Here is a 22794-nt window from a genome sequence, read left to right on the forward strand (position 1 = left end):
AACAGATTTAGAAACTATAGCATATTTCAAATACATTAATTATTATTTATAATACATACACTTATGTAGCCCATTAACCCCAAGGTTAAGAAACTCTGAAGTTGAGCATCATTTTAGCCTAATCTTGTCTAATGATGTCTAGCAAGTATGGATTTTTATGACTCTGCTTTCCACGGATGACATTTGTCTCAATATATTGTCACTGCTTGTTAGGTACCTAAAAAGAAAACGATCAGAATCAGTTTGAGTTCAGTTTGTTTTTTTTTTTACACAGGTCATTAACCTGAAAGACAGTGGCATGTGGCTGAACTCTGAAAACGGATACTCAAACCAGTTCTCCTATTCAGTCACTATACTGTAGCTACTGTCTATATCAGGGCAGCTTCCTATATCTCGACTGCAGTATAGTAGCGCCTGCATTCACATCTGTGCTGTGTTTTAATCCAGTCTAATCCTGCATTTACTTTCTGTGCAATCATTTGTGCTTTCCCTAGGTTGTATTATGCATACTGTAGGTGCAGCACTATGGATTACATTATCATCAAAGCGCTCTAAAGAATAATCACTTTCAATTGCATGCTGTTTCACACACACTCATATTTCCAGAAGAACTTTGAATTAGAAAATATATACAATTAGTTTATTCATTGATTAGTTGATCAACTGGAAATGAACTGGTGAACTATTTTGATAATTGATTCATAATTTCAGTCATTCTTCAAGCAGGAATAGTGCAAAATGCTGCACATTCTCCAGTTTTAGCTTCTTGAATTGGTGCTGTTCTTTATCACATGCTCTTGTAAAGTATGTGGGGTTTGGAGTTTCTGTTGACTAAACAAGACATTTGAAGACATCACCTTAGACTCTAGAAAGGTTTGATGGGCAGTTTTTTACTAGTGTTTGACTTATTATGGACTAAACAATTTGCTGATTAATTAAACAAATCATGCGTAGATTGAGTAATAATGACAATAATTTTTAGTCGCAGCCCTTGTGCATGTATCCAGTGAATTAAAGGAGGAAAAATGGAAGGACATTTTTTAGAAGAACAATTGCAAATACTTGAATTAACATACCAGAGGGCACCATGGGTAAACACTCCACCAGTGTTTGACACATCCTAAACCCATATTGTTATTTGTCTAATGTTCCTGTAGTGAACAAATAACCCCGTTAACCTCTCTGTATGCATCAAAGCTGTGTCTGTATGTGTGCCTCCTCTCTGTAGCATTCGCCTTCAGAGGTTTGGCTGCTCTTCTTGTGCCCCAACAGTATCATGCTCACTTCAGCTGTGCAGGGCTGAAAGTGGGTCTTTGACTTGCCTGATAGCTTTTGACAGCTCACTCTCATCCCTGGTGGATCAATGGAGCTCAGCACTCTTCATTAGAAACATCAATGTACCGCACATTCCAACAGGCTCAGCAACAACCCACCAGCCCAGTCACAGAGCGAAGGGATTTTTTTTTTTTTTTTTATTCTCGACAAGATAATTCTTTACTTCTATGCGATATTTTATTTTCCTCAATTGGAAGGCTGTTGTAGGAATATTGTGAAAGAAGAATGCCTTTTTTGTTTGTCATTACTTGATATATGAGTTTAAGCAACAATATGCACAGTGTTGGTCAAACATTACTTTCCTCGTCAATAAAACATGATTATTGTTTATTTTGGTTTATATCACATAGAATATCAAATAATTTTTTAATTTTATTCTGTTTGACTACTCCAGAAAAAAAACGATGCCCTGCAAAGTCTATAACTTGGAAACCTTAGTCTTATATTCAGTCTTTAGCAACAAAATTAATCAATGTGCTTTGATAACTTGACAGTGCTACACTGTAGTTTTATTTCTTTTGAGAAAGGCATGAAAGACAAAATCTTGAAATAATGAATCGTTTCTATCCCTAGTGTTCAAAAGATTAGTCAATTAATCAATTAGTTGATTGACAAAAAAATATAATTGTCATGCCACTAATTGACAGTAATTTTTAAAAAAAAAAAGTCAAACAATGACCTGCTGTAGCTTCTCAGATGAGCAGAGATCCTGCTATTCTGTGTTTTATATTGTTGTAAATGGAATATCGAAGACTGTTCATCAAACAAAACAAGCCATTTGAAGACGTCACTTTGGGCTTTTGGAAACTGTTTCGATAACTTTGATCTATTTTCTGATATTTTGAATGAATAATTCAAAATGAATGAATGGATTTTGAATGATTAATTAAAAGAATGTAAGGTCATTTAATCACCTGAAAACATGTGATTCATATCTCAATAGTGTTTTAAAAGTAAATCCATAAGGTGAGGACATAATAAGAAAAGCTGCTTAGTGTTTATTGAAACAAGAAACTTTTCTCAAGAGCTTATTTCTCTTACTAAAATAAGCGTATTATTCTTGAACTAAAAGTAAGCTGGCTGTATGTTTTTCACCTTCCTTTTTCTTTTTCTCTATAAAATGCTTAAGCTAATTAAAAAATGTGATGCTTGAATTAATTCTCTCTCGAGTGTTTAAAATGCCCCCTGAGCAATCCTGCACTACTTTGCCTAACACTGGTCTGTCTGGTTGTTGTTTATATTCAAATAAGGGAAATGAGAACTTGAATATTATACAGGAGTGAGCTCTCTGAAGAAGTTTGCTATGTGTCGATGCAGGCTGCAGGGTTCATTGTAAACACAAGTATTGCGTCAGCAAATACTTGAAATGATGGCATCACACATATAAAATGTTGTTATATGCAACAAGAAACAAAAAAAACACCACACATACTGGAGACAGTGGAGATGGTAGTTGGTCACAGAGGTTGTTGTCATGATGATAGTAGCAAGAATGAGCCAATGGCTGCTTTACTGTCATCATCCGCTTTTTGATTGGCTCACTGACAATTTACACAGCTAATCACTGAGAGACTCCAGCCCACCTGTTTAGTCTCTCTTTCTCTCTCTCTCTCACACTCACACAGACAGACATGCATTCACGTACACATTCACCAAGGCAGCCAGCCGTCACACTGGGAAACGCAGTGTGTGTTTCACTGTCTCTCTCTGGTCTAATCATCAATAATGCATGGCTTTGGGAGGATGAAAGGCTGTTTTGGCTTGAGGCATGTGTCTCATATGGAGAGAGAGACATCAGCGCTAGTAGTTATAACTGTACATCCACAGACAAAGTGAGTGTTCTTTCATATGACTGTCCTCAGAAGAACTGCTCATCAGGCTGAGGGTGGACTGATTTCAGACTAAGGATGTAAATTGATAAATTTATCGATATAAGGAAAGTGATTTTTTTTTTGTCTGAACTGAGTGTCTAAGGGTAGACATTCTTTTATGTTGCACATATTAAACCGCTCAAAGAAGAAGATGTTATTTTTGGATATGTAGGAAAATCGGACTTGACTTTCGGTGCAGCCGCATTCACTTTGTAGTTGTTGACTGATAAATGCTAGAAGTAAGTATTAAATGTTAAAGGTTTAGGAAATTTGAAAATAATAATAATGATAACAATGCTATCAGTCAAATTCAAATTTGACTTTGTTAATTGTGTGTTTTGTCTCTTTTTTGGTAAATGAATTAGTGAAGGGAGGCGGAGAGAGAGAGAGAGAGAGAGGGCGAGAGAGAGTCTAACCATAACTGTACAAAAGCATACAAAAAGAACAATTACACTTAATGGATAGTTAAAAGGCAACCAGACAAAGTGATAAACAAAAGATCCACAAGGCCTAACATATTTTTCAATGTTTAAATATCACAGTTAACGTCAATGCCAGTATACCATGACACCTCAAGCCTTGAAAGTTTAAGGTTTCACTGTGTGATCTTTTCACTTGTTTCAGGTGTAGTTCAGTTAAAGTTTTGTTACACACTGTTTGGTTTAGCATTGATTTTAGGAAAATTTCAAGGCACTTCTGTGCTCATTCCAAAAATATACTGCTGTGTTACAACTCCTTTTATCCATAATGTATGATTGTATGATGTAATCTCATACAGCCTTACTTGACTGCAAGTTGGGACTCAAACAGCCAGTTGAGCAGACAAACTAGGATGCTTGTTTGCACATGGAGATCATGCACAGGCAGCATGGCTCGTACCACACTGAAGTACTTAGATATGAGCGGTTGTTTGGCTGAGACGGATGTTTGAGCAGCTGTCCTGGTAACTTAAAATGTCTTTTTTTTTTTTTTACTTGTTTTTGTGACCCTCAAAGTTACTGAACAGTGTGTATCATGTGGAGAAACTTGTTCTCTTCTCTCATTTACATGTGAACCCTTTGGTAATAGACATACATATGTAAATACAGTACAGTCTACATGTGTGTGTGTGTGTGTGTGTGTGTGTGTTTGCTATGTGTATACGGATGTGGGAGTGCATGCAGAAACCCTTTGAAGTTCCTCATTCACTATATACTCCTCTTCCCCATGTCTCATCTCTCTTTGAAGACCATGTAGCTATGATTATTAAAGCCACCCTCTTTCGACTTCAAACATATGGAATGAATATGGATATGATATGACACCAAACTTTGCACCAACACCCTTCACTCCACTCTCGCCCTGCTGCGTGGTGAAGTTTGATTGGCCCCTGTGATCATAAACACTCTGTGAGAGCTGAGCTTGTGAGACCTGAAATAGAGTTGTTTGGAGCAGTTATGACATCTGCGATGATGGAGCATTGCAGCTTTCTCCCAGTTTACTTGTCATACATCGTCTCAGGTGCTCTTTCAGCATTAGAAACGCTCCCTCAACATGATCTGCTTGTTTTATCCCCCATATAATTTGTGGTAATTTGCATTCTCCCTCTCGCCTTAGGGTGTTCTCAAAGGTGTCACGATAACATCATCTTCAGGTGTTTTGCATTCACGCCTTAGACCACAAACTACATACTGTGTATAGTTTACACTACTACCAAAGCATGTCTCCCTCAGATGTCAGTGTGTCCTTGAAGACACCAACAAACAAAAGTTGCCTGCAACTGCGGGATGAGATGAGATGATAACGCTACTTAGACAAAAAGATTTTAAAAAACAGGGTTTTGGTCATTGTTTCACACTAGAAGACTGTTTTCACACTTATCTGCTTGAAGAGGGAGATTTTCTCTGCACTCAGCTTTAATCACCTGAAACCTCTAGCACACTGGACTTTTCAGTGAAGTATACGCAGTGGTTAAACTTTTGAAAATGAAAAATATACCATATCAGACACAAATTATTATACAAAAGCAGACTATTTATATATTGCTCTTCAAGTAGACTTTCGTACCTTAATGGCGTTAATCTAAAAATTGATGTATGCTTTGGAAAACGTTTTACTAAAACATGCAAAACCACCAGGAGGGCCTATAATCCCTAAAGTATTTAATCCAGTGGTCTTTCAGGATAGTTGATTCGACTGAAAATGTAAAATGATGATGGTATAGCGTCCTAAGATGATTTAGATAAGCATAATGTTCTCTGCTCCACTGCTAACACCCGTGTGGTGGATTTTCTAACCGCCCGTGTGGTGGATCTCTGATTTCCAGTGGCACCGTTGACCAGCCAGCTCTGTGCATGGATCAATAGCTCGATCAATCGGCTGGCCCGCTTGTTTGGTCAGCGCACAGGACCTCTCTCGCTCTGCTTCTCCCTCTCTGCGTGTCCCTCTTTCTCAAGTGCAATTATAGGTTTATTCGCGCGGCCGGGTGACATGCCAGCTGACGCTCACTCGCTCCGTCTCTGTCACTACCTCTGTTTTCACCTCTTGGGCAAAATGCGGGCTAAATGGGGGTCAGCAGGGGTTCATTGAGCAGAGGAAAGATCATGTGGTGCATAGGATTAACTGTGTGTGTATATGTCTGTGTCAGTGTGTGCATGAGAGAGAGAGAGAGAGAGAGAGAGAGAGGAGAGATTGTGTGTGGTTTTATGTCGGAGGGAGCTCCTATGCTTGTGTCCATTGTAGTGTTTTTTTCTGCCACACCTTTTGCCATGACCGCTCTGTGCGTTTTTGTCAGTGCCTCCTCCATTCAGGCTTGAGGTCCATTGTTCAAACAAACTCGAATAGTTTTCTCATCTTGATGTTTTTTTGTGTGTGTGTGTGTGTGTGTGTGTTTAAGGCTTATCGCATGCATGGATCTGACTGTAGAGTGAGCTGGTGACCTTGTTGACGTAGACGTGCTCTCTCACTTCAGGACCATGGTGAGTTGCTCTTGATCTCTCTCTCTCTCTTTCTCCCTCTCCCTCTCCGTGTCTCTCTCGCATGCATGCACACATTCTATCCTCTCCATTCCTTCAGCTCGGCCTGACTTGCTTGCACACACACACTCTCTCACACACACAGACACACACACAGTCTGAGTTGGAGTGAAATCACTCAAGCAAAGGCAGACAGGCAAATCAAATGTATCCCAGCCCTCACTCCGAGTTTCTTCTCTCTTTTTTTTGAAAGTTTGTGCTCATTGTACATTTTCAATTTTCATTATTCCTCACCTCTTCATTCTATTGGTGCATTTCCTCCGTATTTCCATTTGCGTTGTTGATACCACGCCATAGCCCTCGGCCCCTGGCACAAACCATCAGTGCCTCTCAACAGCCGTGACAGGGTGCCTGTGTCTGTCTCTGACACCATATGGACCTCTCCGTGTGTTTGGGTCTATGACGCTCGTGCCCTCTCCACCGCCATCTGACCTGCAAATACAAACACGGTCTGGCCTCTTTTTTTTTTTTTTTTATGCGTTCTAGATTATAAATAGTTCTCATCAGAATTTGTTCCTTCATCCCATTTTCGCTGCTGATGAATGCAGCTTTTGCCAGTTGCAGTAAAATAACATCACGCTTGTCGGAGATTTCCTGAATCTGTTCAAGCATTTGTTTTAAGTTCAAATGGTTGGTTGCTTGTGTAAATCAGAGACGAGTACTATCATTAAAATTTGTTGCTATATCTGACTTTTTCTTACCCTGTCTGAGCAGCTGCCCTTTGGGAACATCATTAAAATGTCCAAATTCTGAATAACACAACCAGGGACTTTAACCGTGCTGTAACAGCCTAATTTGCACATGACATGATAAAGCCTCCTGTGTCCGTGCAGGAATTTTGCGCCTGTGCTGATAAGTGAATTGATGATACTGAGTTACTCAATCTGCCTTACAAATGTTTAATTAGATACAGCCCTACAGCAGCAGGGGTTTCATTATTTTAGTCTGCATTCATTCTTTTTTTTCTGCTTTCTTCTTAATAGCCCTTTGCTCTGAGCAGTGAAAAGAGACAGGAAAAGACAAACAGGTGCAGCAGAATCAGAAGAGCTCTTCCTGTCTGTGCAGGGAAAGGAGCTCATGATAGAAATCTTCAGGTCAGGTTGTATAAATAATCATTGCTGTATGTTTTGACCTTGTTTAAACCCAGGGCATGTTGTAATTCTTCCCTGCCCCTCTAAATAGTAAATTACTGAAGCCATGCAGCAGGGATGTTCAGCCTTAAAAAAAAAACAACCTCTCTCTGCTTCAAGGCTCAGCTTGGTAGGAATTAATGCTACTCACAAAGCTGTGCTGTAGTCATACAGACAGGCAGAGCAAATCATCACTTGTGCTGGCACATGCAGCAAAACAGACTTTACTGGCAGTTAGCTGTTACAGGCTGTAACTAAACTGCTAAAGCTGTCTTGTGGCAGAAAAACAAATGGCAAGATGGAGAGGATATGACCCAAACTGTGGTTGAACCTTGATGTGTCTACGCAGTTTCCTGTTTGCTTGCTTGCCTCGTACCTCTGTCTTTTGCCTCTGTCCCTCCTGAGATCAACTGCAGTTCTTAGAAGTGCCTTTGAGAACTGTAATCCCCAAGACTATAATGCAAGTCAGCGTATTGTTATTTTTCTGAGAACAAGGTAACAATGCCATCTATTTTAGATGAGATAAGATCATATCAAGTTGCCCTTTATTGTTAGATTGTTCTGAAATTTGTCTTGCGTAACAAGGATCCTCTGTTTCACATAAACAGGAAAAACATAGATGAATAAATTAAAGTACAACACAGCATCACAAATATAGGTAGCTGCAGCATATTCAGTTTCATTCCCACACAGATGGACTTCTCATAGCACCATTTAGCTTTAAATGACGCTCCCAGACACAAATATAGTCAGTTCTGTGACACGTCATTTCATGTGACAGTGAATTCATTTGCAGGTGAAGACAGAGAGTGGAGGTGTTTTACTGAAATGTTAAATGTTTTACATAAAAAAAAAAAAAAACTCAGACGTGGACCAACTTAAAACTTTGTGATATTTATTTAAAGGCCCTGCACACCTGCACAGATGTTTTCACTTGTTCCTATGGAGAGCGATAATCATCCCAAATAAGCAAAATGACCAGTGTGGGTGAACGATGGCTGTATGGGCTGCCATTAGACATTTTCTGCAAGTGGAAGAGCTAGCAACGCATTGTGTGCGTGCTCCATCAGGCTCGCTTGTCAATTAGGAAAACAACTTGCATGTGTCATATAGTGGCCTGAAAGCCAGATTATGTAACTTTTGAAAAAAGACGCAGCACATTCAGCTGCATGCGAATGAAAAGTTGAATGTGTAAGAAAATAAAATGCAACCTTGTTCAATTCAGTACACTCAGAGGTTTAACTGCTGCAGTCTTACTTGGTCTGGTTTGGCCAGTAGTTTGTAGCGAATGTTAGCAAAAGCAGTAAATGTTCCGGTATGGATGTGTAGTGATATTCCTGCCAGTGTAAGGCAGGCAGGCAGGCAGGCAGGCAAACAGACAGGCAAACAGACTGGCAGACAGACAGGCAGGCAGTCCTTTTGCCCATATGCTGGTAGAGAGGGGTTTCACTGTAATTCTCCTTGGCCGTGGGGGTCACAGAGTCATTCCTGTGCGTTAATAACAGTGGGATTATCAAGGTTCAGCCAGCTAACCCATCCCTCCCTTCCATTGGCTTCACATGCATCACAGCTTCATCCAGCTTCATCCATTCCCCTGCTGCTCAGCCTCTCTATTTTCCTTAATTTCTTATCTAGTGCTAGCTATGTGCTCTCCTTCGGTTTGCTGCAGGCGTCCAGATCCCCCGCCCCCCCCCCCTGTCTTGTCCATCTACATCTGTCTAATTCCTCTCTGCCTCTCTATGTCCCGTCCTCAGTGATGACATGCATTTTTACATGAATTCTACGGGATCTCTCTCGTTCGCTACCTCTCCTCTTATCACCCAGACTGAGATGGGTTGGGCCTGAGTGTCACTGAAGCACTGTTGCTAGGTGCCTAGGGATGTTCCCCTTTCTGTGTGTATGCTAGTGTGCGTGTGGGGGTGGTTGGGTGCATGTTCTGTGTGAGGCTGTATTGCTATGTGTCTGGCAGAAAGTTAGATGCTCTCTTATGTAAGCGGGTCTTGGCTGGGTAGAGCAGGGGTTTAGCTTGGGGATGCTGGCTCAGGTGGAGAGATGGAGACAGACGCTATTTTGGGTATATTGCACCCCTTATATCCTCCAAACGCATGAGTTATTTACTCACACGTGTCGCATAGTTCTACCAGGCTGAGACGACAATAGAGAACTGGTGTATACTGTAGTGATGTGCAAATATCTGCAGTGACATTTTACCCACAGCCGTGTCTGTCACGAATGTTAAAACAGGACGTGTAAACTGCAAGTAAACACGTTCATTTCACTCATTCATTCATTTACAGATATTGGCAGTAGCAGTCATTTTTTTTGTCTTGTGCTGAAATGATCATTTGCTCATATATATATGTATGTGTGTGTGTGTATATACTGTATATATAAGAGTGGTATCAATTTTTTCATGATTCTCAAAATGTCAGACTATTCCTTTAATTGTTTTGTTTACAATGTGCCTATGATGTCTTCAAATGTCTTGCTTTATCTGGCCTACAGTCTGAAACCCAAAGATATTTAGTTTTCAATTATGTAAAATAGGAAATCCTCAAATACCAGGAACTGGAACCAATGCATATTTAGCGTTTTTGCTAGAAAGAGACATTTTATGAAGAAAAAGATGCAGAGAAAAATTGTCTAATGTTATTGTACAGGTCAGTGATTTTCCCCAGATTAACCCAGACTTCCATTTTTAGCACTAAAAGGATTCATGTTCTCTTCCTTTGAACCTGCACAGAGCCAGGTGACATTTTTTCATTGTTCTCTGACAGCTTCAGTAATCTCTCTCTCTCTCTCTGTCTCTCTCTCTGTATCTCTGTGTCCATTTTTCCTCTGTGCTTGTTTCAGAGCATGGCACTGGGCTGGCTCCAGTCTCACTTGTCCTGCGCTAACCCGACCAGTAACTCCAGTATCACACATCAGCACGCTCACAGCAAAGCCTGCTGAACAGGACTGCGCGGTGAGCCATGCTGTCTGGTACTTGGCGGCGCTCTGTGGGGCATCAGCAGACTGCTGCAGCACCTGCGGTGTCCAACAGGGGGATGACAGTGTGCGGGGTCCCCAGCGGGACGGTGGTCCTCGAGGCCCAGTATGACTACAACTACCGCGGTGCCGATGGACGCCAGGTCTGCATAAGAGAGGGTGAACGGTTTATTCTCCTGAAGAAGACCAACTCTGACTGGTGGCAGGTGAGAAAAGAGTTCATCTTTTATTTCTCATGTGTCAGTGGAACCAAAAATAATTAGAAAGACATGAACATAACATCTGCAACGTTCTGTTGATTTCTGAAGGAATGTTTGGAGTCAAGGATAAAGCTGGTAATATTCTCTATATGTTTACTGTCAACAAATCCCATGAGGAGACCAAAAACAAAATTGCATCAGTCCATCTGACTTCCTGACTTCCCCAACCTGCCTGTGGCTCTCAGCCTCGGGCCCATTGGTTCTCTGAGGACTAGAATCTTTAACTACTGGTCACAAATATATATATATTTTTTCTAAAATAAAGCTAAATTATTTAACAAAACAGCCAGGCAGCGAAAACTATTCAAACAGGATTTATTAGCACATTTGTTGTGACAGTGTGGCTCTTTTAGGTGTCTTGTGGACAGCAATGTGGGTCAATGGCACAGAGGAATAAGCTAAATCAGGCTGTGACTACACAGGAAATACATGTTAGTAGGATCAAGTAATTTTTTCATTGTTTTTCTTACTACTTACTGGGGTCAGATATTCAGATGTGCACCTCAGCTGTGTGTGTGACAATCTGAGAAACCTGTAAATCAACTAAACACATTCCCAAATAGGGATGGATAACATGGATGAATTTCTTCTTCTTCTGAACTTCTATTACACATTTAATTTTATACCACAATTCAATTGATGAATTATTTATAGATCAAATGACCAGATTGAAATGTCTGGTTATGTTGTATGTATTTGGATATTCAGTGATTTAAATAGCTAATAAATCAAAGTAGTCAATCAAGTTGATGCAAAACTCCTTTAATCCAATTTTGCCATAATAAATATGAAGAGATATTAGTTAGCTTGGCATAAACAGCATAGCAAAACTTTAGATGGGTGACTAGTTTCTATTATCTCTTGGTGCATATCATAAAATTGCCTCCAAGAAGCACACTAGAAGAAGTGACACCAGCCCATAAAAAAAAGATTGACTTTGTCTCTCAAAAGAGAAGTTGTGGTGTGTGTGAGTATGTGTTTGTGTGTGTTTTCATTGCCTCTGTTGGAGTTACAGGAACTGTAGTGTTAGACACTTCCGCACTGGCCTCAGCCCTCAGCTGTGCTGGTTGTCGCCTGGTTGAACTAAGTGGATTTATGAGGGAGAAAATAGCCAAAAGCATTTGGAAATCTGTTTGTTCTTTGACAGGTGCGGAGAATTGGGGCAGCCAGTAAAACAAAGCCGTTGTATGTACCTGCTACGTATGTGACAGAGGTGCCTATTGCACCCATGCCCTCGCCACAGCGCCTGGTAATGTCTGCCTCGCTCAACTCCAACCTCAGGATACTGCCAAGGGTTTCACTCTCTCCGAGCCCAAAAGCGACTTCCTGTAATGAGCAGCATCAAGGTAACGTGGGAGAGGACGACATAGAGTCTGAGAAAACATCTGGTGTGGGATTTTCACTGGAAATGACTCTTTAATTCTGTGTGATAAGAGTCTAAAACTAATAGATTTGTGCATTGATGTATGTTTTGAGTATAGAAAGAAAAGAAAATAATAGATAAAATCATTTTTTAACCTTCCTCCTACAGTGAACAAACCCATCTACCGCTCCATGGAAAACCTCAACTTCAGTGCCTTCCAGGGGCTGGACAACAACACCAGCACAGGTGGAGGGCGCATCCCCACCCTGCCCCTTTCTGGATTCACCTTTACCCCCAATTCTCCCACCTCCCTATCAGGCCACCTCATGGTCCCTGGATCCCCCGCAGCCTCCACGGCCCAAACAGCACCACCAAATCCCAGGGTGGTCCCCATGATCACACGGAGCCAGAGCTCCAGCAACCTGCCTGAAAACCTGACGGAGAACCCGTACGATGAGGTGGGTGGCAGCTTCAGCAGTCGTGTCAACCACAGGATTCCCAAGAAGTCTTGTAGCCAGTGGGACATGGTGGGGTCTCCCGGCAAGAAGAACCACCTGCAGGTAGGGGGAGGCAAGACCCAAGTTAAAGCAAACCCACACTGCAGGTCCACAGTGTAACTTAAAGGGAAATTCTGGTATTAGTCAACCTACAGTAGGTGTTACTCTCATGTTTTTGTCCGTTGTGATTTCCTGAAAGCTGTATTTTGTGTTTTACTTTTGATTGATTTTTGCTGGATTGAGATTTTCCTGTCTTGGTGAACTTCATCAAAACAAAAAACAAAAACAATCATTTTTGCTGTAGTCTGTGTTTCCAAAATCTCTAAAATGATTTGGCTGGTAAAATGTTATGATGATCAATAATCATAATGGACACAAATATGACAGTAATACCCGGGTTGACAGTTACCAGAGTTTCACTTCAATTAAACCAAAGTAGGGTGTGCTCACATCAGTTGTGTTTGAGTAAAGCTTTGGTCCAAGGAAAATCGATGCCTGTCACAGTTGGATGGCACAAAATAATTGACAGTAGAAGTGAGACTGAAGATGGGGACAGGGACATTTGATACTTCACACTACTTTATGCTTCTTCACACATTGATGTCTCTCAGTCATACCAATATTAGAAATGCAAAGAAGTGTTGTCTTATTTTATTTGGGAATATTGACATTGACAAGAGTGGTCATTTACTCTAGTAAAGTGTGAAAAAGTATCTTGTTCTCCAATGTACACGAAGCTTAATTTCATGTTTTTATTTAGGGTCCATCTAAAATTAGCAACCAAACATATTAATCCAACATTTATAAAACTTTCTTTGGATCTATTGACAACTTTAGTCAAACCTACCACCACCATTGTTAGCAGTGATTGAAGTTTTATAATTTTAAGGGGACTGATATTTTTAATCTTATTCTTCAGACAATGAATTAAGGCTAAACCACATCTGACGTTGAAGGAAGTGCGGTATCAGATTCATTTGACCTACTCTCATTGGCAAAATCTCTAATCTGATGGATTTACAGGTCATAACACCAAACCTCTAATAAACCAGCTGCTGGTTTTTACTATCCCTGTGACAGGGCAGGGTAAACCGTGCATGTTCAAATATAAATAGAAATACTCTGCTGTGAATAATAATTTGTGTCTGATGTGGTTTTCTCGTAAAAAAAAAAATTCAGTTACACCCTGTGCCTCTTCTCTCATTGAAAAATCCAGAATCTATGAATATACAAATAGTTTTGATTTCTAACTTTTAACCACTGGATACAAGATGTGACCTGCATCACTGAAAGACCATTCTCAATGTATGTGCAATGCAGGCTTCAAGTTCCCACATCTCACTTGTATAAATTACAGGTGTTTGCATTGATGCTTTGAACTTCAGATCTAAGCATATTGTTCTACATTTTTAAACTTTATATAATCAAACAAGCCTTTCAGCCACCATATACCATATTTGTATTCACTTTGTACAAAATTGATTGAAATAGGAAAAAAAATCCTAGTGTTTCTTGTTTGCATCCCACCAGACGATGGAGTTCAGCCACGACAGCAGCAATTGTAATTGTATTTACGTCTGTACTTGACCTTAATAATCCTCCTAGAGCAGCAATCAAGTTCACATTGTCATGACGTCAGAGCTTCCCTGTATTACATCAGGGGGGATTACACAAGGCGTTACTAGTGAGAAGAATTTTCAGAGTTATCTGTCTGTTAGCTGAGGGAAACTCCCCCGGCTGAGTATTCAAACCGTCTCTACAGAAGGAGTTTTCTTCCATTGGACCGTGCAGCCACAAGTTACTTCCGACTTTGGATAGCTGTGATCTCAGTGGAAATGACAGTGGTCTTTTTCCATCTCTATCACTCTCGCTCTTTCTCCCTGTCTGTCTCTGTCCCCCTCTCTCTCTCTCTCTCTCTCTGAGGAGCTTCTTTGTTCCAGCCTTAAATACCAGTAAGCGGGATTATTGCAGCCACATTCAGGTCATAACTCCCCGTTTTTTTCATGCAGAACACACACTCTTCCTCTGTCACCATAATTTTTTTGTGGGTCTTTCTAAAGAGCTGCCCCACTGAACATGAATATGACTTCAATTTGATTTTATACCTCAAGGAGGCAAAATTACATTTGAATTTGAAGAGGTTCATTTTTAACATTAAAATCAAAATTTCCTATTGAGTTTTGCTCAAACAGTTGTTTTTATGGCATTAATTTTTTTTGCCTTCATTGTTAGTGCAGTGCATGGCCAAAATTATATGGACACCAAATTAGTCCGTGGGCACCTAAACATTATCCCCATGAGTGATGGGGAAACTGCTCAGGCCAATGATATGCTGCTCCAATCGCCTCCACTCTTCTGGGACGGCTCTCTTACAAGATTTTGGAACCTGGCTGCAGGGATTTGCTCCCATACAGCCTCAAGCGCATTGAAGTCGGCCATTGATGTTGTTGTGCAATAAGGCCTGGCTCAAAGTCAAGTTCATCCCAAAGGTGTTGCAGGGGGCTGAAGTCAGGGCTCTGCGCAGGTCTGTTATTTTCCCCCACACCAGACGTCTTTATGGACATTCCAAAACATATTTGGCAAAATATGTTTGTTTTGTTATTGTTATTTTGTTGTTATTATTTTCTCTATATTTACATTTATCCTATAGACACAACATGTTGATGTTGTTGTGGTGTTGTTCTGGCAGAAAATCATGGCTGGTAAATCCAGGTTTGAAATTTTCTAGTGGAAGACAATTTGCTGTTTCTCTGGAATAATTTTGTGAAAATACATATTGCCAACCGATCATTGACTGTTAAGCTAATGACTGAGGTAACAGACTGTGATAACAAGATGGCAAGAGACCCCAAGGAAATCATAAATATGTGAGCCCCCCAAATCAGTACTTCTGTGGTCTTTCATTTTGTTAAAAATCAAGATAATTTGTCCAAAGTGATAATTAAAAAGATTATGTAAAAGTGCTCAGGATATTGTTACTGAGCCGTGGCCCCGTTTGATCCTGTTGCGAAACATTTGGTTTCGATTGAACCACTAAGGTGAACAGAAGGAAACGATAGAACAGGAAGCTTCAGGTGCGCTGACGACTCAGTGCTGCCCCCTGGAGTAAACTATAATCACATAACTCTTTACATGTCTCACACCCATTCACACATACATCCATAAACCTGCACACACCAACACATGCACACACACACACACACATGCCCCCTCAGTCATTATCTGAAAAGACTGTGTATCATGTGTTATGTAACAGGGATCAACCAGCTAGCCAGTCAATCAGTTAGTGAATTATGTCTCAGCTATATTTCGTGGAAAGATGATCTTACATGCATATCCTTTCAATTAATTTCATTGGATTTGTAGATCTCCTCTCTTGTAGCTGTTGGTTTAGTCCTCTCTATCTGGCCGAGCACATGCATTTCTATAAGCTCCGTCTTAATCCAGAGTCTGACAGGTTACTCTACAGTAAGAGACAGCAGGATTTATTTGTCTCTCTTTGTGGTTTCTGTGGGGTTTCTCTTTCTTCTTTGCACACTGAGATGATTGTTTTTCTTCAAGGCACTGCTATTTTCAGCTTGTGGTACCTGATTTATGCTATCATGAACACGCATACAGAGAAAACTGTAAAAAAAAAAACAAAAAAAAAAAACAACGTTATTTGAAAAAGAATGCATATGAGGTTACACATAATCAGAGGCATGGTAACATGGGTGATTCACAAAATGCACAATGTACACATACAGTACATTCTCTCTCGGTCCTCAAAAGATAGCTCTGGTGACATTCAGCGTGTATTCCATAACATTGTATCAGCAAATGCCGGAAAAAGAAAAGTCAATCTCACAGACACCATCCCATGGACACACATGCACCATGTGTATTAATCTACAGCCGAAAATTGTCCCCAAAAAATGTTCCATGTCCTCCTGGAGCGACATTTGCTAAAAACTAAATTACTAAGAGATTTTTGATAAATAAACTTAATATTTGTGACCTGTTTTTAAAGATTTATGTGTTCTGTAGGAATAACTGGGCTTGGGGATGAGAGACACAGTCAGAAGAGAGGGGTTGGACAGTATGGAGAGAAGAACTGACATATGGTTGGCTTTGGTCTTTTCATAGAAATTCTTAACAATGAGAAAAATATAGACTATTGTCAGGCCTATCTTTAAAGTCATAGTCAATATTACTGAACATTTATTCAGGTAATAAACTGGTGAATCATATTATTTCATACTTTTGCTTTGTATTTTACATTTGTATTTGATTTCCACCTATTTTTTTCCTTCCTCTATCTCTTTTTCCCCCTTTACTCTGTCTGCCTACAAGGTCCCAACAGAGTCCTATCTGTCACAGCTGTCCTGGCAAGACTCTCCTCTGTACGCTGAAGGCACACAGCCAGAGAAACATCCATCGCAGCCAGAGCCACCTCGCCCTGACCCAGGTCAACAGCCTCTTCAGATCAAGGACCTGTGGGAGCAGTACTCAGACCCAGCTACAGGTAGATTCTACTACGTCAACACCATCACCAAGGAGAGGTCCTGGAAACCCCCTCGCCGGGCTCGTGGACACACCATCAATAAGGTACAACACCAAACATGGTTTGCTACTCCTCCTGAGTCCATGTTTTTTTTTTGTTTCCGTCACTGAAATTGCCATAAAATTTGAAAAGATGGGCATTTTTCAGAGCTGGATGAAAGTTCTTTTCTCAGAGAAGAGGACAGAAAAGGGTCAGAGTGTAGAATAAAAGAGAATGCTCATTTATATGCTCACATGGTTTGATTATATCAGCACTAAAAGGGTTTTTTTTTTTAGCCAAAAAAGACCTAAAGGAAAGCAACCTGGCTCGCATATTTTCTCTTGACTTACACATGAGCTGATGTAGAGAAGGTTGCACACACAGAGATCACAGGACAGGTTTCCACAAGTCTAGTGCACGTGGGGAGACTGGTACATGAGTTTGAGAGTTGCTGAATATTGCAAAGTAACTGACCAAGGTCATTGATAGGAACAGACAGCTTTAAAGGAATAGTTTGACATTTTGGCAAATGTGCTTATTCACTTTCTTGCCAAAAGTGCAGTACATGAGAAGACTGATATTCCTCTTATATCTGTCTGTTGATTATGAAGCTATAGCCAGGGGATAAATAGCTTAGCTTAGCATAAAGACTTGAAACAGGGGGAAACAGCTAGCCTGGCTACTGTTGGTCCAAAGCTAACACAATTCACCTACCAGCACCTTTAAAGCTCAGTAATTAACTTGTTTAATCTGTACAAAAGTATAAAAACGACACTTTGCTCTTTTCCAAGTCGGAGGTTAGGGCTCTGAGCAGTTGCCAGGCAACCAAGGATATTCCTGAAAGTAACCCCAACCCTAATCTCCCTCCCATCCAAGAAATATCATATACCACCTGCAACACGATGCTCATCGCTGTTTTTCCCCGTTTCCATCTTAATGCTAAAATAAACTGAAACTAAGCTCAGACTGGCTGTATTTTACCACACAAACATGAGAGTGGGGTCAATCTTCTTATCTAACTCTCAGCTGGACAGCCAATAAGCATGTTTCCCAAATTGTCAAAGTATTCCTCAAACACATAGAGTGGTGCTGAATATTGTACAGTAAGTGGATAAAGTTACTGACAGACACCTTTAAATCTGGAATTATGAGAGCGTCTAACTGAAGCTATGAAAAATGACTCAACGCTTCACAGTATGTTGCACATTAGCAATAGCTTTCAGTAAAAAGTAGCCTATCTTTATGGAACTCATTGTGTTCATTGTTTCTTGATCCTGCCAAACAAGTGTATGTTTAACAATTTGGCGTGTTTAAGGAAGTCGTTTTTGATCTTTGTATGTTTGCAGTTTAATGTTAGCTAAAGATGAGTCAGAGACTTCTCCTGGTCCACAATCTGAGTTTTCTTTCTGTCTCTGTGGCAGGCCAGTCCAGCACAACCTCAGACATTACCCAGGGACACCAGCCATCTGTCACTGCCGCTTCCTGGAGCTGGCAATGGAGCTATGCACAGGGTAAGGCTGTTGTATGGAGGTGGTACAATTCGGGCTTCCTGATGTCATTTCATGTGATTGAACATTTACATTTTGAATCAGCTTCATTGGTAATTGGACCTCCTTTCATTCTCGCAGTCTCAGGTTATGCGAGGTTTTGGGGCGATGGAATCAGGATGAGCTTTTCCTTGACTATAGTGACAGAATTGTATATACACTATATTATCCTTATTTTATTGCTTAATTCATGTGATCATTCACACTGGCATTGTACTGTAGCTTTTACGCAGTGATCCATGTCACAAAGAAGTTTGTACTAGCTGATAGGAAATATGTTTATGACACTGTCAAGTCAATGATTGAGTTTATATTGTTGGTTTGGTTTGTTACAATCATTCCCATAGTTCTGCAGAACTGTCTGTCTTTTATGTTCTAAACTTCTTGTTCTGTCCTATTATGTAAATAATTGTTAAAAGTATTAAATAATTTTTCTTATGTAACATGTTTTTAAGTGCAAACAGCTGTGCTTTCGCATCTGTAAACACAGACAGACAAAACAGAACAAACTGCAGTGAGACCAAAAAAAAAAAAAACTGAAAAAAAAAAAAAAAACCCACACATCTCTCGACATATGAATCTGTTGTTAGCCTCTGTCACCCAGAATGCACCGGCACTGTGCACCACATTAAAGCAGAGAGAAAATGCTGAGCATAGCCAAATTAAAAAGGGGATTACATCTTTCTTTCTAGTTGCCACATTGTTTACTGACCGACTCACCGCCTTATTCATTTATTTATTTATTATCAGCTGCCCTCTGACACACACTTCCGCTCAAATGGTGGTTTTTTTGGGCTAATCCTTGAGGGGAATAACAAGGTAATGCCTCTTTATCTGACGCAGATGAACAGAAGCCATTAAAACATTGCTAAATTTAAACCACTCACTGAAACTTCTCATCAGCCTTAAACGCCCTCCCTGACCTGGCAGACGCTGTCGTCATGCTGTCGTTTCACCTTTTCCGTAAACTTGATTTTACAAGAGAGTGTCCCTGCGCTTCGATTGAGGAAGTACATCTGTTGTTTCAGACGTAAACAGTTTTGGGAATTTATGCAACAGCCGCCACAGACTGAAATTGATCCATCCACTAATTCAGTGACGACATCTACGTGCCACAAGCTGCATGAACCAGATTGTTAGGGATAAGCATTTTGCATCTCAAGGATGCGTTGCCTCAATGTTGCGTCAGTGTTTCAAATTTAATGTTGCTCATCAAAAAAATGCCCACATGATCAAAGCAGTGATACCCCATCAAGTCAGTTTGAGATACATTCTGTTGACCTATATGTGTCAGTTTTTATTCTGTAGAACATGTATTACCAAACAGGAACTTTACTAGAGATATATAATGCATACTGCATGCCACGTGAGCTTATGACACAGGTGTTCAAATCCAAAATGACCCACATTACTTGTTAGCACACAATGTTCTCGACCCAATTAGATTTTTATTTTTGAAAATGATTTGAACCCTCATCATGTTCACTCCTTCCTGTCTCTCTATTTCCATTTTAGTTTATGCATGTATGGTACTACATTTAAGAGGGAGCTTTTGTACTTTTTACTCCTCAACATATTCTGCATATTTGAGGTAAGAGCTGCGACAATTAGACAATGACTTGCACAGCCAATCAATGGAAAAATAATTTTGATAGTCGATTAATTGTTCATCTTTAAGCAAAACTGTTCTCTGCTCCCAGCTTGTCAAATGTTAGGATTTGCTGCTTTTCTTTATTTCATATCATTGTAGATGGAATATCTTTGTTCGTTTTAAAGACCCAACGACTGATCGATCAATCAAGAAAATATCTGCAGATTAATCAATCGTGAAAACAATTGCTAATTGAAGCCCTATTTCACACATATAGTTACTTGTTCACTTGCTTTTAACACAAAAAATATCATCACTTCATAAAATACGATGCATTGTTATAACATAAACCAGTGGTTTAAACTGGGTGTTACTACTTACTACTATTATATAGTAGATATGGTTGAAATCATTTTTTCATACAAGAAACATCAATCCTGGAATTATCAATGTTTAGGCTGCAGCTGGTTTTTTTTTCAGGAATGAATTGGTCAAGTTTGTATTTGTGCCATTACCACCTGGAGAGGCAAAAGCTGGATCCATCCATCATTTATTCTTCTCACCACTTATTTTAGTTTTTAGCTTTTTTATTTTAAGTATAGCTTTTAGCCGTCTATTTCAACACCTCTGCTCCCTTGCTCACGTGTTCTCACATGCTCTCGATTGCAGCTCTTTGTGTTCAGGTGTTAAAACTGACTCGGGGTGGTGAACGTGTCTCGTGTGCAGTCGTAGCTGGTACTTGCGGGTTACTGTGACGATAAATACAATGAAGATCAGCATGCCACCACTTTGTAATCCCATTTGTGTGCATTTATCTTCCTCCTAAATACAACAAAATCATAATTTATATACCAAACAGCAGAGATATAACGTCATTCAAGTAAGTACGTTGCTGCTTACACTCTAAGACATCAGTATAACAAGTCAATACTATATTAATCGAACAGCTAAACCTTTACTTGTAATGGACTAAAGAAAAAAAAAAAAAGCTGTTGGACAGAGGTTCATGTGGGTGGCAGTGTTTCCAAAGTTCTGATGCGACTTTTCAACTGAGCATACCTTCCTGGTTGAACTGCTGTGACTGATAAAGCCAGCTTCCCTCTAGAATGGGGAAGTAGACGTAGACTGAGACAAGAGGGAGAGATCAATGGTTTATACATTTTGACACACAGAAGAAAAAGTGCCATGACATGAGACAGCAGCCAGTTGAGGACTTAAACTCGGCAGATTACAAGCACTCTGAAACGAGAGTTGGTCTGGGATTGTATAAACTGGGTGATCAGTGATAATGAGTATCTATGCTGTAAGTTCATTTTAGTTTTCCTACGCATTATCATTTACGTAATTGTGTTGTTATTTTCATGCCATGACATTATGTGGGATGGTGTTGGATTTCTGGAAGCGCATGTGAACTGTCAAATGTTGTTAAATGGAACTTAATTGACTGTCATGCTAATATGGTTCATTTATTCTGGCTTTTCATTGTTGGAGGTGTTGGTACTGACTTTGTCACTCTCACAAAAAGCTGATATGACTGTACTGATGTGGATGTACAGTATGTGACGTGTGGCCCAGTTCAGTTGCTAAAAATCAGCATGCTTGAGTCAAACGAGTACTATGCAATGGATGTTTCAGTCTTACTGAGCAACGGCAGCAACTGTTTTCCCATTAACCTCAGTTGAATACAGGCAAACAAGTGCGTGTGTGAGTGTGTAGTGTGTGTATTGTGTGCGTGTGTAGTGTGTGTATTTGTGAGTCCCTATGTGCTGTGGTGGCGAATCAAAGAGCATTTTTAGCTGGCAGGATGTAAGGGGGGTAGAGGAGTAGTTTCAGTGTGAGTGTGAGTGTTAGCCTGAGCTTCATTGCTGCAGTTAACTGAGAAAATTTGTCAGCATCCTGTTTTTCACATGGCTGTGAAATTTACCCAAATTGCTGCCATTTTGGTTGAGGCGTATTGTTGCACAAATAGTGCAGAGTGTCTAGTTTTCCCTAAAACTGACAGAAAAGCCCAAAGGTAAAACATTCTTTGATCTTTTTTTTTTTTTTTTTTTGCAGGTCAATTATACAGAAAATGGAGTAGACTTGTGTTTTAAATTTAAATGAAATATAAATAGTAACTGTCCGTCCGCGTTTCCTGTGTTTGTCTTCCTGCATCTCTCTTCTTTCTCTCTTTCTCTCTCTCTCTCTCTCTCTCTCTCTCTCTAGCTGTCACCTGATTTCCTCTTCGGGAGCCACCAGGGGAAAACTGACAGTGGCTGGCAGATGAAACAGGTGAAACTCTTTCTCTACCTGCTGCACTCTTTCATTGCCAGAGGGCATCTAATGCATTTCACCTTGACTTTCACCTTGAAAAAAACAACAAAGACCAAAGTAAATGATAACACCCTTTACCAGCTTTATATACAGTATTCTCCCCACACAAAGGGATGCGTCTGCTTAACAAAGAACTTAACTTAACAAAGACTTTGTCACTGTATAAGATAAAAATCCTGCTTCACATTATCATTAACTTTGTCTGAATATGAATATCTATAGATTGCTTGGACTGCTAATTCTTCTTTTAAAACATTTAGATGGCAACTCTTTCCGTAGTAGTTTGCAGTGACTGACTGTGAAGGTAGTCGTAGTCCGGTGTTTTGTCAGCGCTTAAAAGGACTTTTGATGGAGGGTATTTTC

General features: G+C 40.1%; 1 protein-coding gene across 6 annotated transcripts in view; it reads left to right on the forward strand.

The window, feature by feature from the left end:
* The window catches only part of arhgap9 (Rho GTPase activating protein 9), a 40127-nt gene that overhangs the window by 2101 nt on the left and 15232 nt on the right, over positions 1–22794 (forward strand). For 3 of the 6 annotated variants that reach the window (XM_022748296.1, XM_022748299.1, XM_022748301.1), the window contains exons 2-8: positions 6082–6163; positions 10204–10544; positions 11746–11944; positions 12130–12521; positions 16791–17045; positions 18402–18491; positions 22324–22389. In XM_022748296.1, the coding sequence (XP_022604017.1) occupies positions 10323–10544; positions 11746–11944; positions 12130–12521; positions 16791–17045; positions 18402–18491; positions 22324–22389 (1224 nt within the window). In that variant the 5' untranslated portion in view covers positions 6082–6163; positions 10204–10322. The remainder of the gene's footprint in view (positions 1–6081; positions 6164–10203; positions 10545–11745; positions 11945–12129; positions 12522–16790; positions 17046–18401; positions 18492–22323; positions 22390–22794) is intronic. The other 3 variants (XM_022748300.1, XM_022748302.1, XM_022748297.1) reach the window with 3 other exon arrangements.

Source organism: Seriola dumerili, unplaced genomic scaffold (genome assembly GCF_002260705.1).
Source record: "Seriola dumerili isolate Sdu_G_001 unplaced genomic scaffold, Sdu_1.0 BDQW01000121.1, whole genome shotgun sequence".
Lineage (NCBI taxonomy): Eukaryota > Metazoa > Chordata > Actinopteri > Carangiformes > Carangidae > Seriola > Seriola dumerili.